Genomic DNA, 23,656 nt, shown 5'->3' with positions numbered 1-23,656 from the left:
CTTGCTTGAGGCCAGGAGTTCAAGACCAGCCTTGGCAGCATAGAGAGACTCTGTACAAAAACAAATAAAAAGTTATCTGGTTATGATGGTGTGTACCTGTAGTTCCAGCCACTCAGAAGGCAGGGGCTGGAGGAGTCTGAAGCTGCAGTGAGCTATATAAATAGGTAAACAAGATGTGGTATACACAAAATGGATGGAAATTCTGACCTATGCTGCAATATAAGTGAAGCTTGAAAATACTATGCTAAGTGAAATAATCTAGAACCAAAAGGATATTGTATGATTCTGCTTATGTGAAATATCTGGAATAGGCAAATTCATGCGACAGAAAGTAAAATAGAGGTTACCAGGGCCTGGGGATAGGAGAGAAGGGGTAGTTAGTATTTCAAGAGTACAGAGCTCCTGTGTGGAATCACGAAAAAGTTCTAGAGATGGATGGGGGTGATGAATGCAGAACACTGAGAATATACTTAGTGCCAATGAAGTGTATACACTTAAAAACGGTTAACATGGTAAATTTTACCACAATAAAAAAAAGAATACCAATCCCAAAAAAGAAATAATGGATTTGAGAATCTTTGATCACCACTGGCCAGCAAGTCTCTTCTCTTTGTTCTATTGCAGAACTAGCTCTCTTCTGAACTTAGTGACTACCTCAGCGAAGGGGAAAGACATCTATTACAACCTTCTGTGTTTGTCAGCCTTCCCTTGATAACATGTGCCAGAGGAAAGCAATCTTTACATTTAATCATAGTCCCCTCAGTGGCTTCTAGAGAGAGCCTTGCTGAAAGAGTCAGCTTTGTGAGTAGTTACTGCAGAATTTGTGTTCCACTACCTTGTCCACTTCATAGGAATGTTGTAAGTAATTCCTAACACACAGCAGATACCTACAGCATTCCAGTATTAACCTTGACACCTGATGAGGACTACATATTTCTACTTTTTTCAGCTTCTGTTTGTGTAGCTGAATCAAAGCTAAGATATGATTGTCCTCCTGGGATGGCTGGATGTCCTTATCACCTGTTAGTAGAGAACAATAAGTTGATGTATACTTGTGTATGTGTAAGCACATGTGTATATGTGTGCATAGAGACACACACAGGCACACATATGGTCTTAGAGTTCTTCGTCTACTTTTCTGAGTGTACTTTCATAGATCTTGCCATGTATTTTAGTATATCTCTGAGAAGTAGGTTGAAGCAGAAAATTTCCCCTCATTTAAGTCTGTGAAAAATAAAATCACTGATGAAAAATTGTATGAGTTAATACTGACACAAGCTCTATGATTTGTTTACTTTGGGAACCATGTTCATCAGATGAAATTATTGTGCATAATTCATAGGATTTCTGGTGATTTTATATTGATGACCCTGAACATTTTCTAGCCGTAATTCCTTATTTTGAAGATCTGGAAAGCAAAAACTTCTTGAGTTTCTAATATTAAAAATGAGTTTTATGCTATCATCATCTAAAATTAACTATACTCTTGAGGAAAGCATTTTCTAAAAGTCACTGTATTTCTAAAATCCTGTCTTTTTCAAATGCATAAGTATCTCAGGTGAATGTCAAGTCAGTATACATTGCCAGGCCTGCCTCAGTAGTCTGGGTGTTCAGATCTTGGCTTACATTTGGGCCAATCTAGGGCAGGTCTGGAGAAACTCCAGGGGTTGTGAACTCAGTTAACACCCCCACCCCCCCAGGAATGTTTGCTGTAGGAAACAGTTCTCGAACACGAACTGCTAGGTTTAGGTTCTGCCCCATCTCTTTCTCTTCCACCAGAACAGCTCTGCTTGTACATGCTTCACACATTGGATTTCCATCTCCTTTTTCAAAAGTTTGAAAATCATTTCCCTCAAGTAATCCAAGTTTGGAGTAGCTCCAGAACTGACCTAATGCTCTGGACAATCTTTGAATCAGAGATGACATGAGGACAGCATCACAGGTCTGGGTTTCAGCAATAGTAGAACACAGCATTTTCTGAAGATACAGATGATTAAAAACATGTAACTCGTAATTTGCCTTGAAGATGCCTGTACTGAAGATATTTTCTCCCTTCCTACCTTCTAGTATTCTAAGACTGAAAGAAAAGCAAATCTAATCCAATAACAGAAATATGATTTACTGAACAAAAAAGGGCAACAAAACTCAAAATGTATTATTAGAACATAAAAAGAGTGCTTACTATTATGCTTAGAATATAAAACAAGTACTTTTGGTCTGTTTTTAGTTAATAAAGGAAATGAGGGTTATGTGAGGTTGATATCAAAAAGCATAATCTGTCTTCCAGATTCTAAATTATATACCTCTGTTACTCTGATGCACTATAACCTTTTCTATAGTTTAGATATTGTATAGAATTAAATCTACTTTGGCCAAAAAAAGAGAAAAAACCTAACATCTAAAAGCAGGTGTCATTAGAATGTCTATCTTAGCCAAAGTAACATCCCAACAAGTTACACTCACAAATGCTTAGCTTTCAGAAAGGATAGTTTTCAAAGGTAAGTTGTGAAATGTACAGCAAAGTCACTAAATGACATAATTCATTGTATGGAATTATTATTTATAAACCAGATTAAAGTTAAAAATGTTTTTCCAAGACTTAACTTTAGAATAACATACCGACCTTCTGAATAAAATCAGATGATTTTTATGTAAAAGTGCATTTGTGTTTTTGTTTGAGCATGGAACTTTTGCTTTCTTATAGCTTCAGAGATTGAATTCATTTTTTGATTGTCTTAATACATTCTCCGTGTGTTTAAAAATCAGCTCTATTGAGCTATAACTTGAATGCAAAAAAAAAAAGTTATTTTATACAGGCTAATTTGTTTAGTTTTGACAAATTTGTTTACCTATATAGCCACCACACCATCATGTTACACTTAGCATATCTATTTTTGACATTCATCCATGTTGTTTGTTGTTTATTGTTGTGGTATTCCGTTGCATGGATATAATGCAATTTGTTTATTCATTTACTGGTTGATAGACATTTGTGCTATCTCTAGTTTGGCTATTATGACTAAAACTGCTATGAACATATTAATACAATTCTTTAGGTGGATATATGTTTTCATTTATCTTGGACGAATACCAAGGAGTGAGATTTTTGCGTTGATTGTTAAATATGTGGGTTTTTAATAAGAGACTGACAAACTATTTTACCATTTTAAATTCCTACAAGCCATGTATGAAAGTTCCAGTTGCTCTATATCCTGGCCAACATTTGGTGCTTGTTACTGACAGTCTTTCAAATTTCAGCCATTCTATTGTCGTGATAGCACGCTGTATATATATATATATATATTTTTGAGACGGAGTCTCGCTCTGTTGCCCAGGCTGGAAAGCAGTGGCGGGATCTCGGCTTACTGCAAGCTCCGCCTCCTGGGTTCATGCCATTCTCCTGCCTCAGCCTCCTGAGTAGCTGGGATTACAGGCGCCTGCCACCACGCCTGGCCAATTTTTGTATTTTTAGTAGAGACGGGGTTTCACCATATTTGCCAGGCTGGTCTTGAACTCCTGACATCGTGATCTACCCACCTTGGCCTCCCAAAGTGCTGGGATTACAGGCGTGAGCCACGGTACCCGGCCCCCATTCTGATTTTCTTAATGGTATCTTCTTAACAGATTTACATTTTGATGAAGTCCAGTCCAACAATTCTATGATTCATGCTTTTAGTGTCTTTATCTAGGAAACCTTTGTCTAACTCAAGATCACAAAGAATTTATCTTCCCCTACAAGTTTTATAATTTTAGCTTTTGTATTTAGGTCTATAATCCATTTTGAAACAATTTTTGTACATACTATGAGGTAAGAATCAAGTTCATATGGATATCTAATATATGAATATCTAATATCAGCATTGCTTTTTGAAAGGACAATCATGTCACCATTTAAACCTTGAAACATTTGGCAAAAATCAATTGACTATGTATATGTGGGTCTTTTTTCTACAATTATTTCTGTTTTCTTGATCTATGTGTCTATTCTCACACCCAGTACAACTTTGTCTTGATTACTGTAGCTTTATAAAAATCACTCCAGAAATCAGGTAGTGTAAATGTAAGTCCTCCAACTTTTTTTTTTTTCAAAATTGTTTTGCCTACTTGATGTCCTTTGCATTTCCATATAAGTGTAGAACCAGCCTGTGAATTTCTACAATATGTTGCCGAGATTTTTAGTGCAATTGCACTGAGGCAATAAATCTTGGGGGAGAATTGACATCTTAATGATATTGAGTCTTCTGATCCATGAACATAGAGTATCTCTCAATTTTCGTTGCATCTTTAATTTCTTTCCAGCAACAGTTTGTAGTTTTCAGTGTACAGGTTTTGCCCATATTTCATTAAATATGAGTATTTTATACTTTTGATATTTAAAAAATTTCCATTCTTATCACTAGATAGAACATGATTGATTTTTGCATAATGGCCATGTATCTTCTAACCTTACATTTACCTTTTCTAGTTTTTGCAAATTCCTTGTTTTCTACACAGCCACTCTATCTGCAAATAAAGTTTTACTTATTTTTTCCCCAATGTGTATTTCTTTCATTTATTTTTGTCTTGTTGCCCTGGGTGGAATCTCCAGTATGATGTTCAATAAAGGTGTGAGAGCAGATATTCTTACCTTGTTCTTAATTTTAGGGCGAGAACATTAAATCCTACACACTGAGTATGATGTTAACTATAGGTTTTTTGTTGATGCTCTTTATTAGGTTGAGAAAACTCCCTTCTATTCCTGGGTTGCTGAGAACATTTATGGCTTGGTGTTGAATTTTGTCAGATGCTCCTTCCACATCTATTGAGATGATTGTTTTTTCTTTTTATGCTGTAAATACAGTGAATTACACTACAAATGGCCCCTGCCTTATGATGACTTGACCTTATAATCTTTCAACTTTATGAAGATGCAAAAGCAATACATTCAATAGCAACCATATTTTGATCAAAATATTTTTTGATCAACCATAATTCTGATGTATTTTTGGGCTAGCAATGTGCAGTACAATACTCTTGTGATGTTGCAAAGCAGCAGTGAGCCACAGCTTCCAGTCAGCCACATGATCACGAGGGTAAACAACTGATACTCCACAGTGTACTGTGTTGCCAGCATTCAACACTTCCTTATAAAATAGGATTTATGTGCAATGATTTTGCCCAACTGTGGGCTAATTAAGTGCTTTCAGCATGTTTAAGTTAGGTTAGGCTAGGCTATGACGTTCAGTAAGTATACTAAATGCATCTTTGACATGGTATTTTAAACTTGTGATGGGTTTGTTGGGCTGTAACCCCTGGGAAGAAGCATCTATAGCTGATTTTTGAATGCTTAAAAAGCTTGCACTCCTAGGATAAATCTCACTGGGTCGTGATGTATTTTCCTTTTGATACATGGTTCAAATTGATTTCCTAAATCTTGTTAGTAACCTTTTTTGTATCCGTGTTTATGAGCAACATCAATGTGTAGATTTGTTTCTTGTAATGTCATTGTCTGGTTTTGGTATCAGGTTAACGCTGGCTTTACAGGCTGAAGAGGGAAGTGTTTTCTCCTCTTCAATTTTATAGATGAGTTTGTGTAGAATGGGTACAGTTATCTTCCTTAAATGTTTGGTAGAATTCACCAGTGAAATTGTTTGGGCTGGGAATTTTCTTTTTGGGAAGATTTTTAACTAGAAATGTAATTTCCATTGATAATAGAAATTTAGGTTATCTATTTCTTCTTGAGTGGATGTTGGTAGTTTGAGTCAAGAAATATGTTTCATCTAAGTTGCCAAATTTACTGGCATAAAGTTCATAATATTTCCTTATAGGCTCTGTAATGATGTGCCTCTCTCGGTCCTGGTATTAGTAATTTGTACCTCTTTTCTCCTTTCCTTGATCTATCTTGGTAGAAGTTTATCTATTTTAGTAATCTTTTAAAAAATAGATTGAGTTCATTGATTTACTCTATTTTGTTTTCTGTGCCATTGTTATTATTTCCTCTTTCCTGCTTGGTTTGGGTTTAATTTTGTTTTAATTTCTTAAGATGGAAGCTTAGATAAGATTCAATCCTTTATTTTTTCTAATATAAGCATTTAATACTATACATGTTCTTATATTCACTGCTTTTGCTGCAAGCTACAAGTTTTGATATGTTGTATTTACCTTTAGCTCATATTTTATAATTTAGTTTTAACCACATCTGGGCTAATGTGTTGTCAACTTTCCAGTAACTTGGGGGATTTTTGAGATACATTTGATTTACTGATTTCTAGTTTAATTAATTCTTTTGTAGTCAAATAAAATACCTTATTTGCAATTCTTTTACATCTGAGAGTTGACTTATGGCCCATAGTATGGTCCCTCTTCATGAATGTACCATGTGTTAGGAAAGAGGTGTGTATTCTGCTATTGTTGAATAGAATGTGAACTAGAGCAGACGACAATGTTCACATATTGAATGTCCTAATATATTCTCCCACTGATAGGAAGAGATGAAATCTGTTCTAAGGTTACATTTTCATGTCAACATAATCACTGCACTTTAATAGTATCCTTTTCAAAGTTCTTTTTAAGTTTGCACAGATTTGAAAAATCTCATTCCCCATCCATTCTTTTCTACCAGGCTATGAAATGTATATTGGTCTTGTATTTTCTAGTCATATACTTCAAGGCAAAGCTTGAGACACTGTCAACTATTCTCACGTGGGATGTGATCCAGGCTAGAGAAGAGCACGAATTTCAGGCTGAACGTGGTGGCTCACGCCTATAATCCCAGCACTTTGGGAGGTCTAGGTAGGAAGATTCCTCCAGCCCAGGAGTTCAAGACCAGCCTGGGAAACAGTGAGACTCCCTAACTCTCCAACAAACAAACAAACAGAAAGACAGGTGTGGTGGGTGTATGCCTGTTGTCCTAGCTATTCAGGAGGCTGAGGTGGGAGAATCACTTGAGCCCAGGAGGTCTGAAGCTGCAGTGGGCCATGTTCACACCACTGCACTTCAGCCCGGGCAATAGAGCAAGACCTTGTTTCAAAAAAAATTAAACAAAGAAGATGGATTTTGGAGTCAGATAAGCCTATGTTCATATCCTCATTCTGCTACTTAAGATGTATGTGTTCATGGGCACATGGTCTTTATTTGTATTTTTTATGAGGCTTTTGTGAACATTTTGATAGTAGTGAAATACCTGTGCATGGCATGAATAAATAATATATGGTCCTGCTATTATTTTTGTTGTATGTCATATGAGGGAATACTGGGAAAAGTCCACATACATTTTCCTTCTGAAAAGTTCTGGCAATGCCTAAATTCCTTTATTAGCCATTTATCCATACATATCAAGCACTGCCCTCACTGACCTTTATATTACAGTGTGGATACCTCCTAAGAGTTTATTCTTAGTTCCTAATCCTTTTCAGTGAATCTATTTATTGGTAGCTGCTCTCAGTGACAGGAGAAATCAGGCAACATGGTAGCAAGCACCTAGGAATGTGGGGTCCTAGAAAGGAAAGTTAATTCTACAAAAGGAGAGCCGACTAGGATTGGTCCTATCACTCCTATTGGAGGTAGTCATGTCCACAAGCCAGCAAATACCTGTGCCATACACCATGAGGTTAAGCACCAGGAAGACACCTAGAAATATACTTTCAAAAAATCAAAATCGTAAGGCAATAGAAAAAGAAGGCATAATTTATTATGTCTATTATGACTGTTTAATAAGACTTATAAGAAAATAATCAAATTAGGATCATTTAACATATATATTCTGGAATTAGAAGCAAAAAAAGTCAGAACATAGCTGAGCCCCCAAAACATGCAAATTATATTTTTATTCAACAAATATCTGTTGTCCCAACTTGTGCCAGGCACCCTGTTAGGCAGTGAGGAATGAGAGTGACTGTGACAAACGTGGTTCCTGTTCCTAGTGGGGAAGGAATAGAAATAATAGTATCAGAGGTATGACGACAGAAGTGCAGGAGCCGACAGAATCAGAAAGGCATCTAAACCCAGGCTTCCCTGAAATGACCTGAAGCATGAGATGTGGAGGATTAAGGATTTCAGAAGAAGGAGCAACCTGTGAAGAGGTTTTGTCAACTCTGACCTCTCCAGAAACATTTTGCCACAAGAAAAATCCATAATTTAGTGGAGACTGTCTAAAACATTTAGTATTACCCGAATTCAGCTCAAGATGAACCAAATGCAGGATGACAACGTATCCCATTTCACAGTTTTCCAAAGAAAATACTGATAATGATGAAAAGAATGACAGCAGTTCAGGCTTGTTGATGCATTTTATTGTGAGATGGGGGGAATCTGGTAAAAAACTAGAAAATGACCATGATGTAACAAGGAACTTAAAAATGAAGAGTCAGATCTGTAACTTACATACATGAATACAGGAACAAATTGGCACAAAATGTTAAACATTGTTCCCAACACTGTTTATAGAAGGTAATCCTAATTTGGCTTACTAAGGAAATGAGAGTTTTATGGTTAGGCTAATTTCTTAATAAAACTGCAGAGCATCATGCTATTAGTCACACAGTGAATTTCAAAATTTAAGTTTTATATTAAAAACTGGGTAAAGGTAAAATGACTTGATTGTAGTTGTAAAACTAATACATTCCCATTTAAGTTCTGTTCTACAGTCCAAGGCAAGTATAAATGTTAACATAACACTGTTAAATCAAATCTCAATGCAGGAGAACCAATTGCATCTCTACTTTAAATCTTATCAACTTTCCAAATTTTCATACTAAAATATATTATTGTATTAATACAAACTACAGTATTATACACTACACTGTGTAATAAATAAAGAAATATAAAAATAAGACACATAAATATAAAAGTTTTCTAAAACTAAAAGTACATATGTCAGTAAGAAGGGTATTAATACTGCCAGGTTTGAAGACATACAGTACAAAAATGTTGCACAGATCTATAAACTAAAAGAAATAAAATAATACTGATAGGTAAAAACCAGCTAATGTTGTTAATAAATTGGGTCCATAATAACTAACATTTGGAAACAGTTATGAGTCAAATAACATGGCATGTCCACGTCTGAAATGCAAGTACATGGATAAAGCAGATTAGAAAATTTCCCTTTCGTTTCTGTAGAGAAATTCTGAAAGTCAATTAACATAAAATCAATACTGAGGAACTGAAGGGATGAAATATCCCAGCGTTTCAGTTTCTCTGACAGAGTCAGTGGTTTTAAGTTTTATTTGGGAATTTTGATACAACAAACAAATCAACAAATGCTAGTTATTGTAGGCCACACATTGGATGAAGGCGGGTTAGAGCCTTGAAAATACTGAGAAATGGCACTTACAGCACACAGGTCTTGCTTAAGGCCAAAGGAGATACAAAGCTTCATGTCATATCCTTCATATGTTACCACATATTCAAACACAATCACAAACACTGATTCTGAAGATTTTGCTGTCCTTACCAGATTAACATTGTTAGTCCCTGCAATCAGAACTCAATGGCAATCTTTTGAACTCCATTTTAAACCACATGAGTAAGAAACTTCAGTTCTTCTATCAGCTGCTTTCTTAAGGCTAACAATACACTTTAAATGATAATACGCTCTACTAAGACATCTAAATATTAGAAATTACTACCTTCTAGATTGAATTTATAAAAGGTAGTTAGCACGGGTTGGAATTAGATTATACTTCTCTGTGAAGGGAATTTTGTAGTGCAGAAGTTCTCACATTTTAAAAAACATAATAAAATACTGAAGCGGATTTAGCATATGTTTACCAATAAAAAATTATAAAATTTCTCCCAATTGTACAGCTTAAGAATAAACCAACATAAGAGTGATAATACTGATAAGATAAAACAATGCCAGATGCATATCTAATTAATCAGCTTCCTTTAACCTCTTATATCGTTGCTCTCTGAGTCATTAAGGTTTTCTAATCTGCTGCATGTTACAAACTTGTTCCTAACTTTGAAAACTGCATGAAAAATTACTAGGTCTGAGGTTCAGGCACACCCGGATTTATTTTGTGTGTGTGTGTGTGTGTGTGTGTGTTTTTTTTGTATTTTGTATTTTTTTAGTTTTTACTTTACACAGTAGTGAACAGGAATCACAGCATACAGGTTACTGTGTTTCCATGAAAAGCAAGGATAATATTGAACAAAATTCATTATCAATTAGAATTTATTTTCCTTCTAGAAAAACAATTAGGCTTCATTTGTCTTTTCTTCAGACACTTGCTCACTACTCTCGCTTACTTTTTGTCCTAAGCTGCTTTCAGCCCTGTCATCCTTCATCAGACCTTCAGGTTTTGCTGCTTCTCCCTCATTCTCTGCATCTTCTACCTCTTCTTCTTCCACTTCTTCTTCCTCCTCCTCCTCTTCCTCATCCCCTTGTGGTTTTTCACATTCTTTTTCTTCCTGCAATTCTTCCATCTCTTTATCCTCCTCCTCTTCCTCTTTTTCACTGTCTTCATCGTCTTCCCTTGTCAAACTCTCTCTCTCGTCCGAGTCGCCCTGTGAGGGAGACGCCCTGGCACCCACATGCTCATTTGAGAGGATTTCAGGCCCTGCCTCTTCCTGCTCTGTGCTGTCACGTTCTTCCGCTTCTCTCTTACAGTAGGAGTAGCGATGATTCATGTGTTGAGAATAAGACCCAGAGTGTGAGAAGCGCTTTCCACATTTGTCACATTGATAGGGCTTTTCTCCAGAATGTAATCGCATGTGTTCAATCAAATGATGTTTGTGTTTAAATGCCTTTTTACAGATTCCACACTCATGAGGTCTTTTACCTGCAAAATAAGAATTCTGTTAAATAAAATGGTGGTATTCAGCAAATAAAATCCTTATATAGTTTTTGGGGTACTTCAGGTTGTAGAAAGGGGAGGGTTGTTAGTTTCATTTTTAAAACATTTCCAGGTCCCAAACTCTTTGTAATATAATACTGCAATTTGGTTTGTTCTTTGCATTAAAGAAGTAGTGCTCTACACTCTGCTGGGCAGATGATTAGGTCAATGGGGGCTACATGAGATTGAAATGCCAAAAATACAAGCATCATGACAGCGAGGTGGAAAATGGGCCAAGTGCAGCTGGGAGACGTCTGGTAGTGAGTGAGCACAGTGAGGGCAGGCAGGGACAGACGCGCTGCTCACCTTGTGTTCTTCATTATCACTACCAGTAAGGTCCCTAAAAAGTCATTTTTTTCCCCTAGTCACAAGCTCTGCCCCCAATGAAATTTTAATGTTTACTATATACTTTTTATATATGATAAAACTCATAAATATACAGTGTATATGCTGAGCTTCTTTAGAAAACCACAGCCATTGTAGTATCTCAGATTTTTTTGTCCCCTAAGAAACAAGTTTTGGCCCGTGAGGGCAATACTGCCCCTCCTGAGAACGCATGGGCTAGAGGAGTATTGCTGCACAGATATGGAAAGGACTGGCAACAACAGATCACGGTCAGGATCGAGAATGTCCAATTTCAGAGCTATCAAGCAGGTAACACTAACAAATGCAGAAATGATTTTTAATTTTAGAAACAGTGTAGTTTTTCACATATATTTTTCACTTTGATAATTGCTAATATTTAACTTTGCCTGAAGAGGAAGGGGATTTTCTAACTTTTCTTAGATCTCTGAGAACCAGAGGACTGAGTTACAAGGGGCTGGTTTTGAGAGGTGTGACTTTTTCTTATGTAATACTAGTTTTTAGCTCCAAGAACCTCCCAAGTGTCACTGTATGAATCCACAGATTGAAGAAGGAAAAAACAATTTTATCTTTTCTCACAAGAGTAAAAATAAAAAATACACCGAAACAGTTTAAGAATATGAAAGATAAATATGGATACTGTAGTCATAATGGCTGGTAGTGGGGGCAGGGAACAGCAGGTAGGGGATTAAAGAGCTCAGGATGAATCCAGCCCCTTCTACAGCAACCCATGTTAGAGAGACACAGGAGTGTGCTGGAGCCAGTTTGTACTGGCTGGAGAGTCTACTGCTAAATTTTCAGGAATTCTGCAAGCTGACTGACATCACATTTAAGTTTGAAATCCACCATGATGGGAGTATTTATGCCGCAAAAAGCTGCAAACACCACAAATCAGGGCTTCCTCACCCTTCAGAGAACCAGGTGTTAAAATGTATCAGTACTTCACTGATGGAAGGAATGAAACAGGCCGGGAGTTGGCAACTCTTTTCCGTAAAGGGTAGTGAGTATTAAAAGACTTTGCAGGCCAAATGGTCTGTGTAGCAGCTTCTCAATCCTGCCATTGTAGAACAGCATGAAAGGTGACATAGACAAAATGTAAATGAATGGGCGATGCTGTCTTCCAACTCATTTTATTTAGGGACGCTGATATTTGACTTTCACATAATTTTCGTCAGTCATAAATACTCTTTGTCTTTTTCAATCATTTAAAAACGTAAAAACAAAAACAAAAATGACCATTCTTACCTCACAGGCCTTAGAAAAACATGGGTATGCTCACCTTTGGCCTGTGCGCTATAGTTGCCATCCCTGAGTCAACCTAAGGAGGCATATTTTGTGGCAGAATTACAGGATCTCAGAATTACAGGATCTTAGAATCTTCTAGTCCAACCTCTTAGGCAGAACTTCTTACTTAAAACAAAAGATCTTGACTTGCCAGAACAGCTTGCTGCACGCTTATGAAGAAGCAGCTTTTTCTTTTATGAAGCCAGATCCTGTCTTCCTATGACTTTAGCCCACTGGCCTCATATTTTTATTAATGAGTACTATGCACTGTTTTTATTAATATAGCATAAGTTTGCATTAAATGAATGTGGATGTAATAAATGCTGTGTCAGCTTAAAGGAATTAAGTCATGGAAAAACAACAACAACAAAAAAACACAGATGAAGCAAAAAACCAAAAGGTCCAGACCTTAAGTACTAGGTGGAAGTGGGCAAACAGGTGAAAATGGCCAGATCAGAGAAGTAAAAAATAAGCAAATTAATTCTGGGTTCAGCATGGTGGCTCATGCCTGTAATCCCAGCACTTTGGGAGGCCGAGGTGGGTAGATACCTTGAGCTCATTAGTTCAAGGCTAGCCTGGGCAACATGGCAAAACCCATCTATATAAAAATTGGCCGGGTGCAGTGGTATGTGCCTGTAGTCCCAGCTACTGAGGAGGTTGAGATGAAAGGATGGCTTGAGCCCAGGAGACGGAGGTTGCAGTGAGCTGAGATCAAGATTGTGTGCCACTGTACTCCAGCCTGGGTGACTAGAGCCAGACCTTGTCTCAAAATAAAATAAAAAAATAAAAAAATAAAAAAAGAAGAAGAAAGAAAATTCTAAAACTTTAGTTTTTAATTTTGCATCTTGCAGTATATTATATCATGGACACTTTTGAATATGTTTGTGTTCACTGACATACCTGTGTGTTCATATTTATGTCTCAATAATGAACTACTCTTTTGGAATATCTTATCACACAAATCACAAGCATACATTCCGTTTTCTGTCTTCCGCATTTTCTTTTTGGGTGGTGTAGAATCAGAGTCATTCTGATCCTCTACATTTGATACTCCTTCTGAGCTGGTATCTTGTCTTTCATCCTAGAGGGAGAAAGGTGTGAGAAAATTTAATTTAATATTAAAAGATAAACAAGAGATATACATAAAAGTATGAGATAAAGAACTACTTTAACTTATGCTTTTATACTTTCAAGGACTTGACCAAAGCAAGTACACTGATCCTCACTGCACATGCGCCCCAAGGGTGGGGCCAGATCACAGGTGGAGGTGACAAGGACAAGAGTGAGGTTGGGGATAACACGGTCAAAACTATAGCAAAGATATATACTCAACTGGTACTGGAAAGAAAGCAAGGACACCCAAAAGAAAGCATGTAAAATATATAATAACAAGAGTTTATCCGGTCTCATGTAAGTCATTACTTTACGAGAAATTTGCAGGTTTTAACTTATTAGTTTGCTAATTAATCACTCATTACTAACTGCATCAGTTGCCTTCATTTTTTCATTCTGGGTTTCACTAAGCAAAAGTTAACATTCTATTTTTAAAACCTGGTCTTTCAATTGTATCCTCCAGAACTTCAGGGTTCTTTAACCTCCACGGTCTCTTTGAAAAGAGAGAGGTGTGCTCTACCACTTGTCTAAGGAGCAAGATGGAAAAACAATGCAGGAGGGTCTTTTTAACAGAAATAATTGCTAGTCGAAATGAACCTTTAGAATTCCAGGGCGATAAAAAGAAACTCCAGGCAGTCTCATGGAGATAATTTTGGGCAGCACGTTCTTATGTAAGCCGAATAACCTCGCAGGGAGTCTGTTGTGGAACTGGGTCCCCTAAGATCTTTCTACCTTATCTAGAGTGTTTCATGCCATTGCCTTAAACCCACAAATTTTCTAAAAGTTGAAGGTTTTTCACAATATTTCCTATGGCTTTATGAGGCAAGAGAAGTGCAGCCATTTGTTCCTGTCATTTGTGAGTGGCCCCGGTGCTGAAGTAACTTGACTCTCACTGCTATTTGATCTAGTCAAGTGACATGTGATTCTATATGAAATGCTAAGGATGGCTCTTTTTCTATTCAAAGGCATTCAAAGTGTTCTGTACACTAAAAATTTAGAGGAATTCAATGATCATGTAAGAAATTTTTTTCAAGAGTTATCACAAATACAGGAAACCCAATCAGTAGCAATATTTAAGGGAAAACAAAAGCAGCAAATACATGTTTGAGCAGGATATTGAAATTATACTTACAGAAAATATTTGCATAAAATATCAAATTTGTCTCTAGTATTCATTTGATTCCATCAGAAATTGATGGAAAAAAAGGGAAAACATCAACATCAGTGACATGGAAAAAGTCTGGACAACAAGGCATACAATAGCTCTATCCAAAACTATTGTGGATTTTGGGGTAAGACCAGTTCAAGGGTTCTTCCTGGACAGAATAAACATTGTTCTGGTAAACACTAGTGGTAGTTAAGGAGGAAAATGCACACATATTTTTAGGTTCACAGCCACACTTCCTCATATACATTATGACTGAACACTGTTTATGCACAGTTCATAAAATGATCAGTAAATTCACAAGATGCGTTCTTTGTATACTTCATTCCTGTTTAATTAAAACCTTTTATAAACAGATGTATTAGTATATAAAAGTGATAGATAAGTTTGCCTGGTATGAACCTGTATAATTTTCATTTATTAATGACCATAATCAAGGCAGAAACTATTACTAATTTTAGGAATTTAGCTATACAAACAGAAACCCAATTAGCGAGTATTTCAATTTTGTTTTTTTATTTCTAACTTCAAACAGGTTTTTAGCTGAGACTTATAAATCATCTTTCACAATAGAATAGCATTTCAAACTTTAAGCTGGTAACAATACCCTGGATTAGCAAACAACCAACTGAAGACATCACGCCAGAAAAGTTAAAGCAGACATTGATCCTTTTAAAAATGACAGTTTGTAATAACCTAGTTGGCTCTACAGGACTGATACTGTAATTAGACAAACTTACTTTAAATTAATCAAATAGCATTTTCCTAGCCAGGTTCAGGATTGGGGGTTTTTACCTGATTTCCATTTGGCTGGATCACTTTCAAGGGTGGTTCTTGGACTGCAGGGCTGACTGTAGTTGAGTATGTGTACGCCACCTGGGGAATCAGAATCGTTTGCTTATTGGCAGCTAATGCTCGTAAGCATGGAACACTGTTCTGGTCAGCAATGGCCACGATTGTGGGTAACTGGGCAGTGACTGTAGGTATAGCGATATTTATGGGGTTGGCACTTGGTGGGATTACATTTACAACTGGTTCTGAGTCTGTAACACAACTGTCCTTTTGTGGCTCCTTTTTTGCGCAAGACAAGTTCAAGGGTTCTTCCTGGACAGAATAAACACTGTTCTGGTAAACACTAGTGATAGTTGACCTTTCTAATAATTCTCCCTGTTGCTTTGGTAGTGAAAGATCAAGAGGTTCTTCTTGTGGCTCTTCTTGTGCACCCTCAGCTGTGTACAAGTAACCCTGTGTATTTCTGGATGAGGAAAGGTTTAGAGGTGATGGGGATGGTGTACTACTTCTGGAACCATTGGTGGTTGATCCCACTGGTAAAACTGGGGAGTTAGTCATCTTCAAAGGACTTTGTAGGTTTACTGTGCTGTCCTGGGGTTCATTTGCATTTGCAGATTGAGGCTGATCATTGTTCTTGGCAGGGATATTTACTTTGCCTGGTTCAGGAGAAGATGGTTCAGAAGACTGCACTGAAATCTGTCCAGCTTGCATCTTTTCAAACCACTTTTTTACTACATCCAGTGGTAGGTTTACTGAATCAGCAATTTTTGAGAGCTCTTCTGCACTTGGTTGTGCATTCAAAGCATAATATGCTTTTAGGAGAGACAAGAGGTTTTTTAAAGGTGGCTGACTGGGAGACAAATTGCCATCTCCAGTAGCTGATGAAACAGAGGACTCAGGTTTCTCAGCTTCTGCTGCAGGGAGTGGAGGAGGCTGAGTAGGCTGCTTTAGGTCATAGTGCTTTAATTCTGGAAGTGCATTAATATCTCCTGGACAATCATCACACAGAAGACAAGTGCTATCATTCACCCCCCCTTCAAAGCTTTTGTCCTTCTCAGACTTAACAGTAAGATCTTCTGGTAACTTTTCACTTTTACAACTGTTTGTAGCAACTGGATTTTCTTTTTTTAAATTTTGAGGAACAACTTGAAGTTGGCTAGGCTGCTCAAGACTATAGTTGATGATAATTTTGGTTGTTCCATCTTGATCAACCAAAGGAAGACTGATGGCTGAAATAACAGAATGGCCACCTTGTTGTATGGGTGAAGCATTGATTGTTTCTTGTTCTTTGGATGCAAGATTGGCTTGATTATTCTCCAACACTTGTCGTATTACATTACCATCTACTGCCACTTTAAGTACATTCTGAATATCACTTAAATTGATACTTATGGGAGACACCAAACCAACTGTTGGCAGAACAACAGCTTGCACCACGCCCTGAGGAGAACTGGTTGCCTGTAATGGGCCACCACCAGTGAAAACCCCATTTTGTAAAGGGGTTGAACAGTTGATTCCTGAAGCAACCACTATGGGTTTGAATTCATAATCCACAGGTTCAGTTTTAATTTGGTTAACAGAAAGCTGTTCCTGAAGGGGTTTATTCTCTATCTTTTGCCGTATCTGTGGTCGTGTGGGACTCCCTGGTGACGCTGAAAGAGACGGTGAAGAACACTGAGATGTCTTGAGTCCTGTTCTTGGTCGCCCATTCACAGGTATCAGGCTGATACATTTCTTACTGCTTATGTGTGAGCTATAGGAGCCAGAATGGGAAAAGCGTTTCTTGCAGTTTGGGCATTCATATGGCTTCTCTCCTAAACAAACAAAAAAATTATATTCACTGAATTATTACATATAAATTTTTATGTATCCTCATTTCCCTAAAACAAGTGTATTGATTTTAAAAAGAAGACTGCCATGCATGCTTGTGACAGAATTTTATTTAGATTCATCCTTTTAGCTTCAAAACCTATATAAATGTGATGAATGCTAGTAACTTGGTCTGAGGTACATGTTCTGCTAACCAATCATGGAATCTTTGCAGCATATGTGTATAATATTTCTGCCAACCTTTGTAATTTCAAATAATTCTCAAGTACCAAAAGTAATTACATTCTACTCTTTCAAGTATGTTTTCTCTTATTCCGTTTCACCAACCTATATCATTTTTTTATATTTTACTTTATTCAACCATCTGTAGGAGAAACATTAAAGAAAAGAAAAAAAGTAAAATGTCCCTTACGACTTAACAAGTATGAATATCTATCTTTGATTAATAAAAATCCCTGTACCCACAGGGCTTTCTTGAAAATAGTTTTTCCCTAATGGGAGTAAAACTTTAAATATAAGATATTCTATAAGCATTGGCTTATTAAACTGGAATGTATATACCCCCAGGATAAACTGTAGTGGGTATCAAAGCATCTTGGAGTTTCAATTTTAGTGATAGTGGATATGATAAAACATTATTTTTATATTAAAACAGAGAAAAACACATTTGTGTGACTTGCTAGGAAAAGCCATGCACTATCAAAGTAGCCTTGGCTTGCAGAGGCTTCCCTCAAGCTGCTTCCCTAGACTCTGTGGGGTACAAGGCATTTATTCTCCTTGGCTGTTAGGGATACTTTGGTAGAAAATTTTGAAAGCACTGAGCTAAATGGAATATTTTCCTACAAACCTAATGTTTCCTTTGAGTTTTAAGTTATAGTTGCAGTTCGCTAATTTATAATTTAAAGGTTACAGACTATAAGCTCCAGTAAGGCAGAAAAGCCTGAGGCTTGTTTGCCATTTATCCCTTGCACCCATCAAAGTACAGGTTGCAAAGATGCTCATTAAACCTTTTCTGGATGAATGAATGCCTAATTGTTGAATGATGAGATGTGATGTCTACTTAGTAGGAAAATAAAACTCTCCATCTCCTGTTCTTTTTAAGAATTAAAATAAAAGCAGTGAGGAAGTCAACTTAAGCCCTACTAACAATAGCTTCAATAGTAACTTCAATGTTAAAATGTGTTTAAAATGTGAGTTATATTTTCTAATAAATATGATTATTTGAAGAACCAAAAATAAGAATTGGAAGAGATTTAAGAAGCCCTGTAGTACAGCCTCCTTTTCAATGAACGGTTCATTTCATATTGTTCTTGACACTAGCTCATCTCTGCTTGAGCTTCTTTAATAAAAGGGGAGTTAGGACCTGCTGGACAGCCCTGCACAAGAGGGTCCTGTCTGGTTCTGCTGAGGTCCATGGATTTGGGTTCCAATCCTGGCTCTATCACATACTATTTTCTTAAGCTTTCCAAGCCTTAGTTTTTCAATGTGCAAATGCAGATACATTCTCATTAGCCTGTCATAGAGGTCATGAGAGATTATATAGCAAAACTCTTAGTATGCTCTCAACAAATGCTAGTCACTTTTTAAAAAGGCAATTCTACTAAGAGACAGGCTGAGTTTCAGCCAAAGTCGGCTTGCTATGATGCCTAGTTCCCTATCCTAGTTTGTCCTTCTGATGCCACACAGAACAAGTGTAATTTTTCTTCTCAAGTCAAACCTTCAAATGGATCAAGAGCTGCTTTATGTATTCTTAAACTTCTCTTATGTAGGTTAAATATAGCTAGGTCCTTCAAACATTCTGCACAGGGTGTGGTTTTTAGAACCCTTACCTGCTTGTTAACCCACCTCTGGGGATTCTCCAATTTATCAATATTTTTCCAATGCGATGCCTGGAATAGGATTCAATTCTCAAAATACATCAGACAAAAGTTTCCAGTGGGGGTAAAACAAGGAATATACTCTAGTATATCTCTATTTTAACAATTTTAATTACTTGATAACATTTTTACATGAACTACATGCTTATTTTCCTTCTAGAGACACAGACTTCTAGATAAGACAGACTATTTCATTTTTTAAAACAGGGAGACAGAGAAGAATGGTAGGTAAGGGAATGACTATGGGTCAGGATGACTACATCACAGCCCTAGTTTTGCCATGTACTACCTGAGTGACCCTGGACAAGTTAATTAAGTCCTCTGAGCCTGAATTTTCTCATCAGTAAAAAGAAGAAAATAATAAAATCTACTGCATAGGGTTATCCTGTGGACTATATGAATGAATGTATACAAATAAGTAACATGTGGCTGTACATAGCTAAGGGTCCAATAAGTGCTAGTTATCATTATTATTGCTAAAAATTATCTTGATATTTTATCATTGCCAGAAATGAAGTTTACACAACAATTATTCTAAAGCCAAAGTCACTATATTTGTTATAAAACTCCTTGTTTCTAGCTTCATAGCTTTATAGTTTATAGCTTAGGCATATCACCTAATTTATCTATCAAGGTTAGGGTTTACAAGTAGTTTAGCCTGAAGGCTACATCAGGAAGTTTTACTACTCAACGTTCGGTATGCTATGTATAACGACTTTTTTTTTTTTTTTTAAATGGCTGAGGTGGGTGTTTGGCTGCATCTGATATAAAAATTTTCCAGGCAAAAATTACTAAGACCACAGAAAATTATTTTTGGGGGTGGATCACAGCCATGTGCAGGTGTTCTTTTGTCTCTAATCTGAGTGGAGGTCTGGTGGCCTTTTCCTCATGAGCGCTCAATTCCTACATGAAGAATCAACTAATTATTAACACACATGGTTCGGCATAGGGTCATGATCAAAATTTTTTGGGTACCAGTATTTAGCAACAATATAGGAAATTTTAGAGGGTATAATTTTGGATCCTGATTCTCAACATCTTTTCAAAGTCATGTGAAAAGAAAGTTATGGAGGTTTCCTAAAGGATATTCAGCTCATCCATTATTAGATACTCCAAGCAGAACTTTTCAAACTAATTGTGGTGAAAGACCAATTGGTTTTGTTTGGTTCTTTTTTAAGTTTCCAATCTACTGTGGACCAATATTTTATAAAATATAGTAAAATATCTCAAAGTCTTGGTATAATAAATGCTAAATGCTTACTCTCATTTTCTGTACTTATCTCTTCAAGAATGAGTAACACATGGTTTGCAGACTGGTACCAATCCTGAGCTGACACTTTGGGTAGCCTTTGCTCGAAAATCTTCTCTTGGAATAAACCAGACCATCAGAGAGCTGTGTACTTGAACTGTATCTACATGGCCACCCTGGAGCAATGCTTTTCCTAAATCGCACTTCGGTGAACTATGACTGGCTTCTGTTGAATAATCTGATTTAAAAAAGAAACGCTATCAAATTCTCTGCTGTGTTATTTTAAGAATATTTCTGAGGATTACATAACTTCTGTTTTGTTCTTTTCTCTTTATGTTGTTCCAAGGAATAATATTTTCTATGGACTTGGTATCAGGAAGGAATAGTCCTGTTTCTAGCAACTGATTTTTTTTTTACTTACAGACACTCTGGGTCTTGGTTACTGATTGTCGTTTTCTTACTTCCTAAACCTTAGAGCTTAATTTGTGGTCTACTTCCAGCATACGTATGGCATTTCTCAGCATTCATTTTTTCCCTCACAATTTGCTTCATGTTAACCTTTCTTAATTTTTCTTACATATTTTTAAATTAAAATTACTTGCTATGTTAAAGGTATACAAGCTTCACATTCAATGTTTTAAAAACAAGACAGAAATAAGTACATAATGAGTGGACAGTGCAGAGTACAGTGGGAGCTTTGTGTTCCATGATCTGGCCTAAATTTGCATTAGCTTTTGAGCAGTAGCAGCATACATTCAGCTAATATTAAGCTCTGGGCCATTCAAATTTACTACTTGATTGAGACTGATTTTTAAATACCAATGCTTAACTTTCAACTTCTTATTTCTAGACCAGTATTTCAATCCTCATTCTGATTTATACTTCCCAACTTTGTATTATTTATAGATCTGATAAATTTTCCTCTATGACTGCACTATGACAAAATGAATATGACTCATTATATACATGAATCTTACTGTTAGCTTTATTTTCCTTCCTTTGCCCTGATTTCAACATTTAAAAATCCCTCTTGAAATTAGCTATATCTCTATTAACAACTTTAAATCATCTCTGGTAAGAAGGTAGGTTGTTAAAATATATTATTATTGATAAAAACTGTTCAATAGCATAGGAGCTAAGAAATAGGATATTGTGGTGGGCTGCAAAAGACAACCTCTACTTTTTAGAAACATTAATCAATGTGTGAAAATAAATGTTTTGGTAAGGATCTTGGTTTGAGCATTTTCAAGTGGTAACTTCAGCACATTTAACACTGAGGGTTAGCTTTAATGAGCAATACAGTAAAACTTTTAGAAATGCAGTTCCAAAATAAAACAAATATCACCAACTACACTTCACAAAGCTATCCAACTATACTTTTTCATAAGAAGATGTTTGTAAAATGTAAATGTCAATACATAATTTTCACAAAATAAGCAATGTGTGAGCACCCATAATTTCCCATTCATGGTTAATAATTTTTGCATTAAAATTATTTAAATCTAAAATAACATATCAAAATTTATTAGGAGATGAACAGATTTCATAGGGCATCGTGGGATGCTAGAAAGTTTTCCTTTTGTGCTTTTGTTCAAGTAGAGTCTCCAAAGACATGTAAATATAGCTCTCTGTTTACTCTGAGTTCCTAAAATAGACACAATACTTTCATCACATAATACTATTAACCTTGTAAGTAATATAGAGAATGCCATGGAATAGACAGGTGAAGATGGTGGGTGAGCACATTTTTCTTTTAGATTCTCATTAATGCTGTAATCCTTTCACCCCCCTCTCATTGCCTCCATATCATCTCTCCAATATTTTCTAATCTTGAGTTCCATTTCTACTTCTCTCAAATAAAGGACATCCTTCCCTTCCCTATTTTCTTATGCAAATCGTATCTCTATACTCTTTTCCATTCCCGTTAATTGTGCAAAGGAGGCAATGACATTTACATTCATCAGAAAGTTAATGTGTTTTCAGGTTGTACTTACTAAAACATGCTATATTATCTTCTCATTAGGAAATGTGGAGTATGTCATACTATATTAATTTGATATACTTTAGTCAAAGGTTAAGACTCTAATAAAACATAAAATAAACATACAATTTCTCCCTATTAGTGTATGCCAAAAGAAATGCAAGGAGTTTCTGATCATGTATGTAGATCACATGTTACTATATTTATTTATTACCACATATGCTGATATTCAGGGTGTAGAAAGAAAAAAAGATATTTACCACTGTGAATTCTTAAGTGCTCTTTTAGGTGGTGTTTGTATTTGAAAGCTTTTCCACACTCAGTGCACTTGAATTTACGATTACACCCAGACTGCGTCACATGTCTCTGTAAGAAAAGAATTGGTATTTTATTTGTAAAGCAAAAGATCTTTAGACTAAAGAACATCCAATCTGCTAACAGTAACATTTTTGTGAGCCTGATGGTTGTTTTGTTCCTTAAAGACCTCAAATTGCAGCAGTCACAAAAATCTACCTCTTGAAATTACTAGCAGTTGTAGCAGTCACAAAAATGTAACTCCTGAAATTATTACCAAAAAGGATAGTAACAGTGGGGACAGAATTTGATACAGAAAAATATCAACTTTCTAAAGTATCAGACAGAGTTCATCCTTTATTAAGCAATATTCAAAATTAGCAAAAATAAAGTAATATATACTTTGCTAGGAAGTAGAGGTTAATTTGTTTGCATTCTAATTCATAGATATAGTAATCGCATCCACAAATACTGAATAACCTATTTAAAACTCACTCAATAGAACAAGGTCCTGAAGAGAAGACAGGCTTTTCCCTGTACTTTATCCTGTCTCTTCCATTTGATATTTCCAAAACGTACTTTGATGATTAAAAAGATACTTCCAGTTTTTTCAGCCAAATGGGGATTATTATAATAGCTTTCTATCTGGTTTATCAAATTCCCATTTTCACATATTTCAAATGTATTCTTCATACTTAATCTTACAAAAGCACTGCTTGAATTGAATTCTATCAACTCCTGCTCATAAACCTCTGAAGGATCCCCATTAACCCCTCAATAAAGATTCCGAATCTATAGATTCCAAGATTTTAGTCCCTGAGTTTCCAAGATGATTCTTCACCAGTTTTTTATGACAAATCCATGTCTCAGTCATTTGCGAGCCATGGTTTC

General features: G+C 36.2%; 1 protein-coding gene across 4 annotated transcripts in view; it reads right to left on the bottom strand.

Annotated features, from left to right (window-relative positions):
- Positions 1–7,639: 7,639 nt before the first annotated feature.
- The window catches only part of ZEB1 (zinc finger E-box binding homeobox 1), a 188,280-nt gene continuing 172,263 nt past the window's right edge, over positions 7,640–23,656 (bottom strand). For all 4 annotated transcript variants that reach the window (XM_011952941.1, XM_011952942.1, XM_011952939.1 and 1 more), the window contains 4 exons: positions 22,732–22,837; positions 15,538–17,348; positions 13,365–13,545; positions 7,640–10,763 (listed from right to left, as the gene is read on the bottom strand). In XM_011952941.1, the coding sequence (XP_011808331.1) occupies positions 10,180–10,763; positions 13,365–13,545; positions 15,538–17,348; positions 22,732–22,837 (2,682 nt within the window). In that variant the 3' untranslated portion in view covers positions 7,640–10,179. The remainder of the gene's footprint in view (positions 10,764–13,364; positions 13,546–15,537; positions 17,349–22,731; positions 22,838–23,656) is intronic.

Source organism: Colobus angolensis, unplaced genomic scaffold (genome assembly GCF_000951035.1).
Source record: "Colobus angolensis palliatus isolate OR3802 unplaced genomic scaffold, Cang.pa_1.0 Scaffold352, whole genome shotgun sequence".
Taxonomy (NCBI): domain Eukaryota; kingdom Metazoa; phylum Chordata; class Mammalia; order Primates; family Cercopithecidae; genus Colobus; species Colobus angolensis.
Note: the sequence above shows the minus strand (reverse complement) of the source record. Positions and strands in the feature narration are given on the sequence as shown.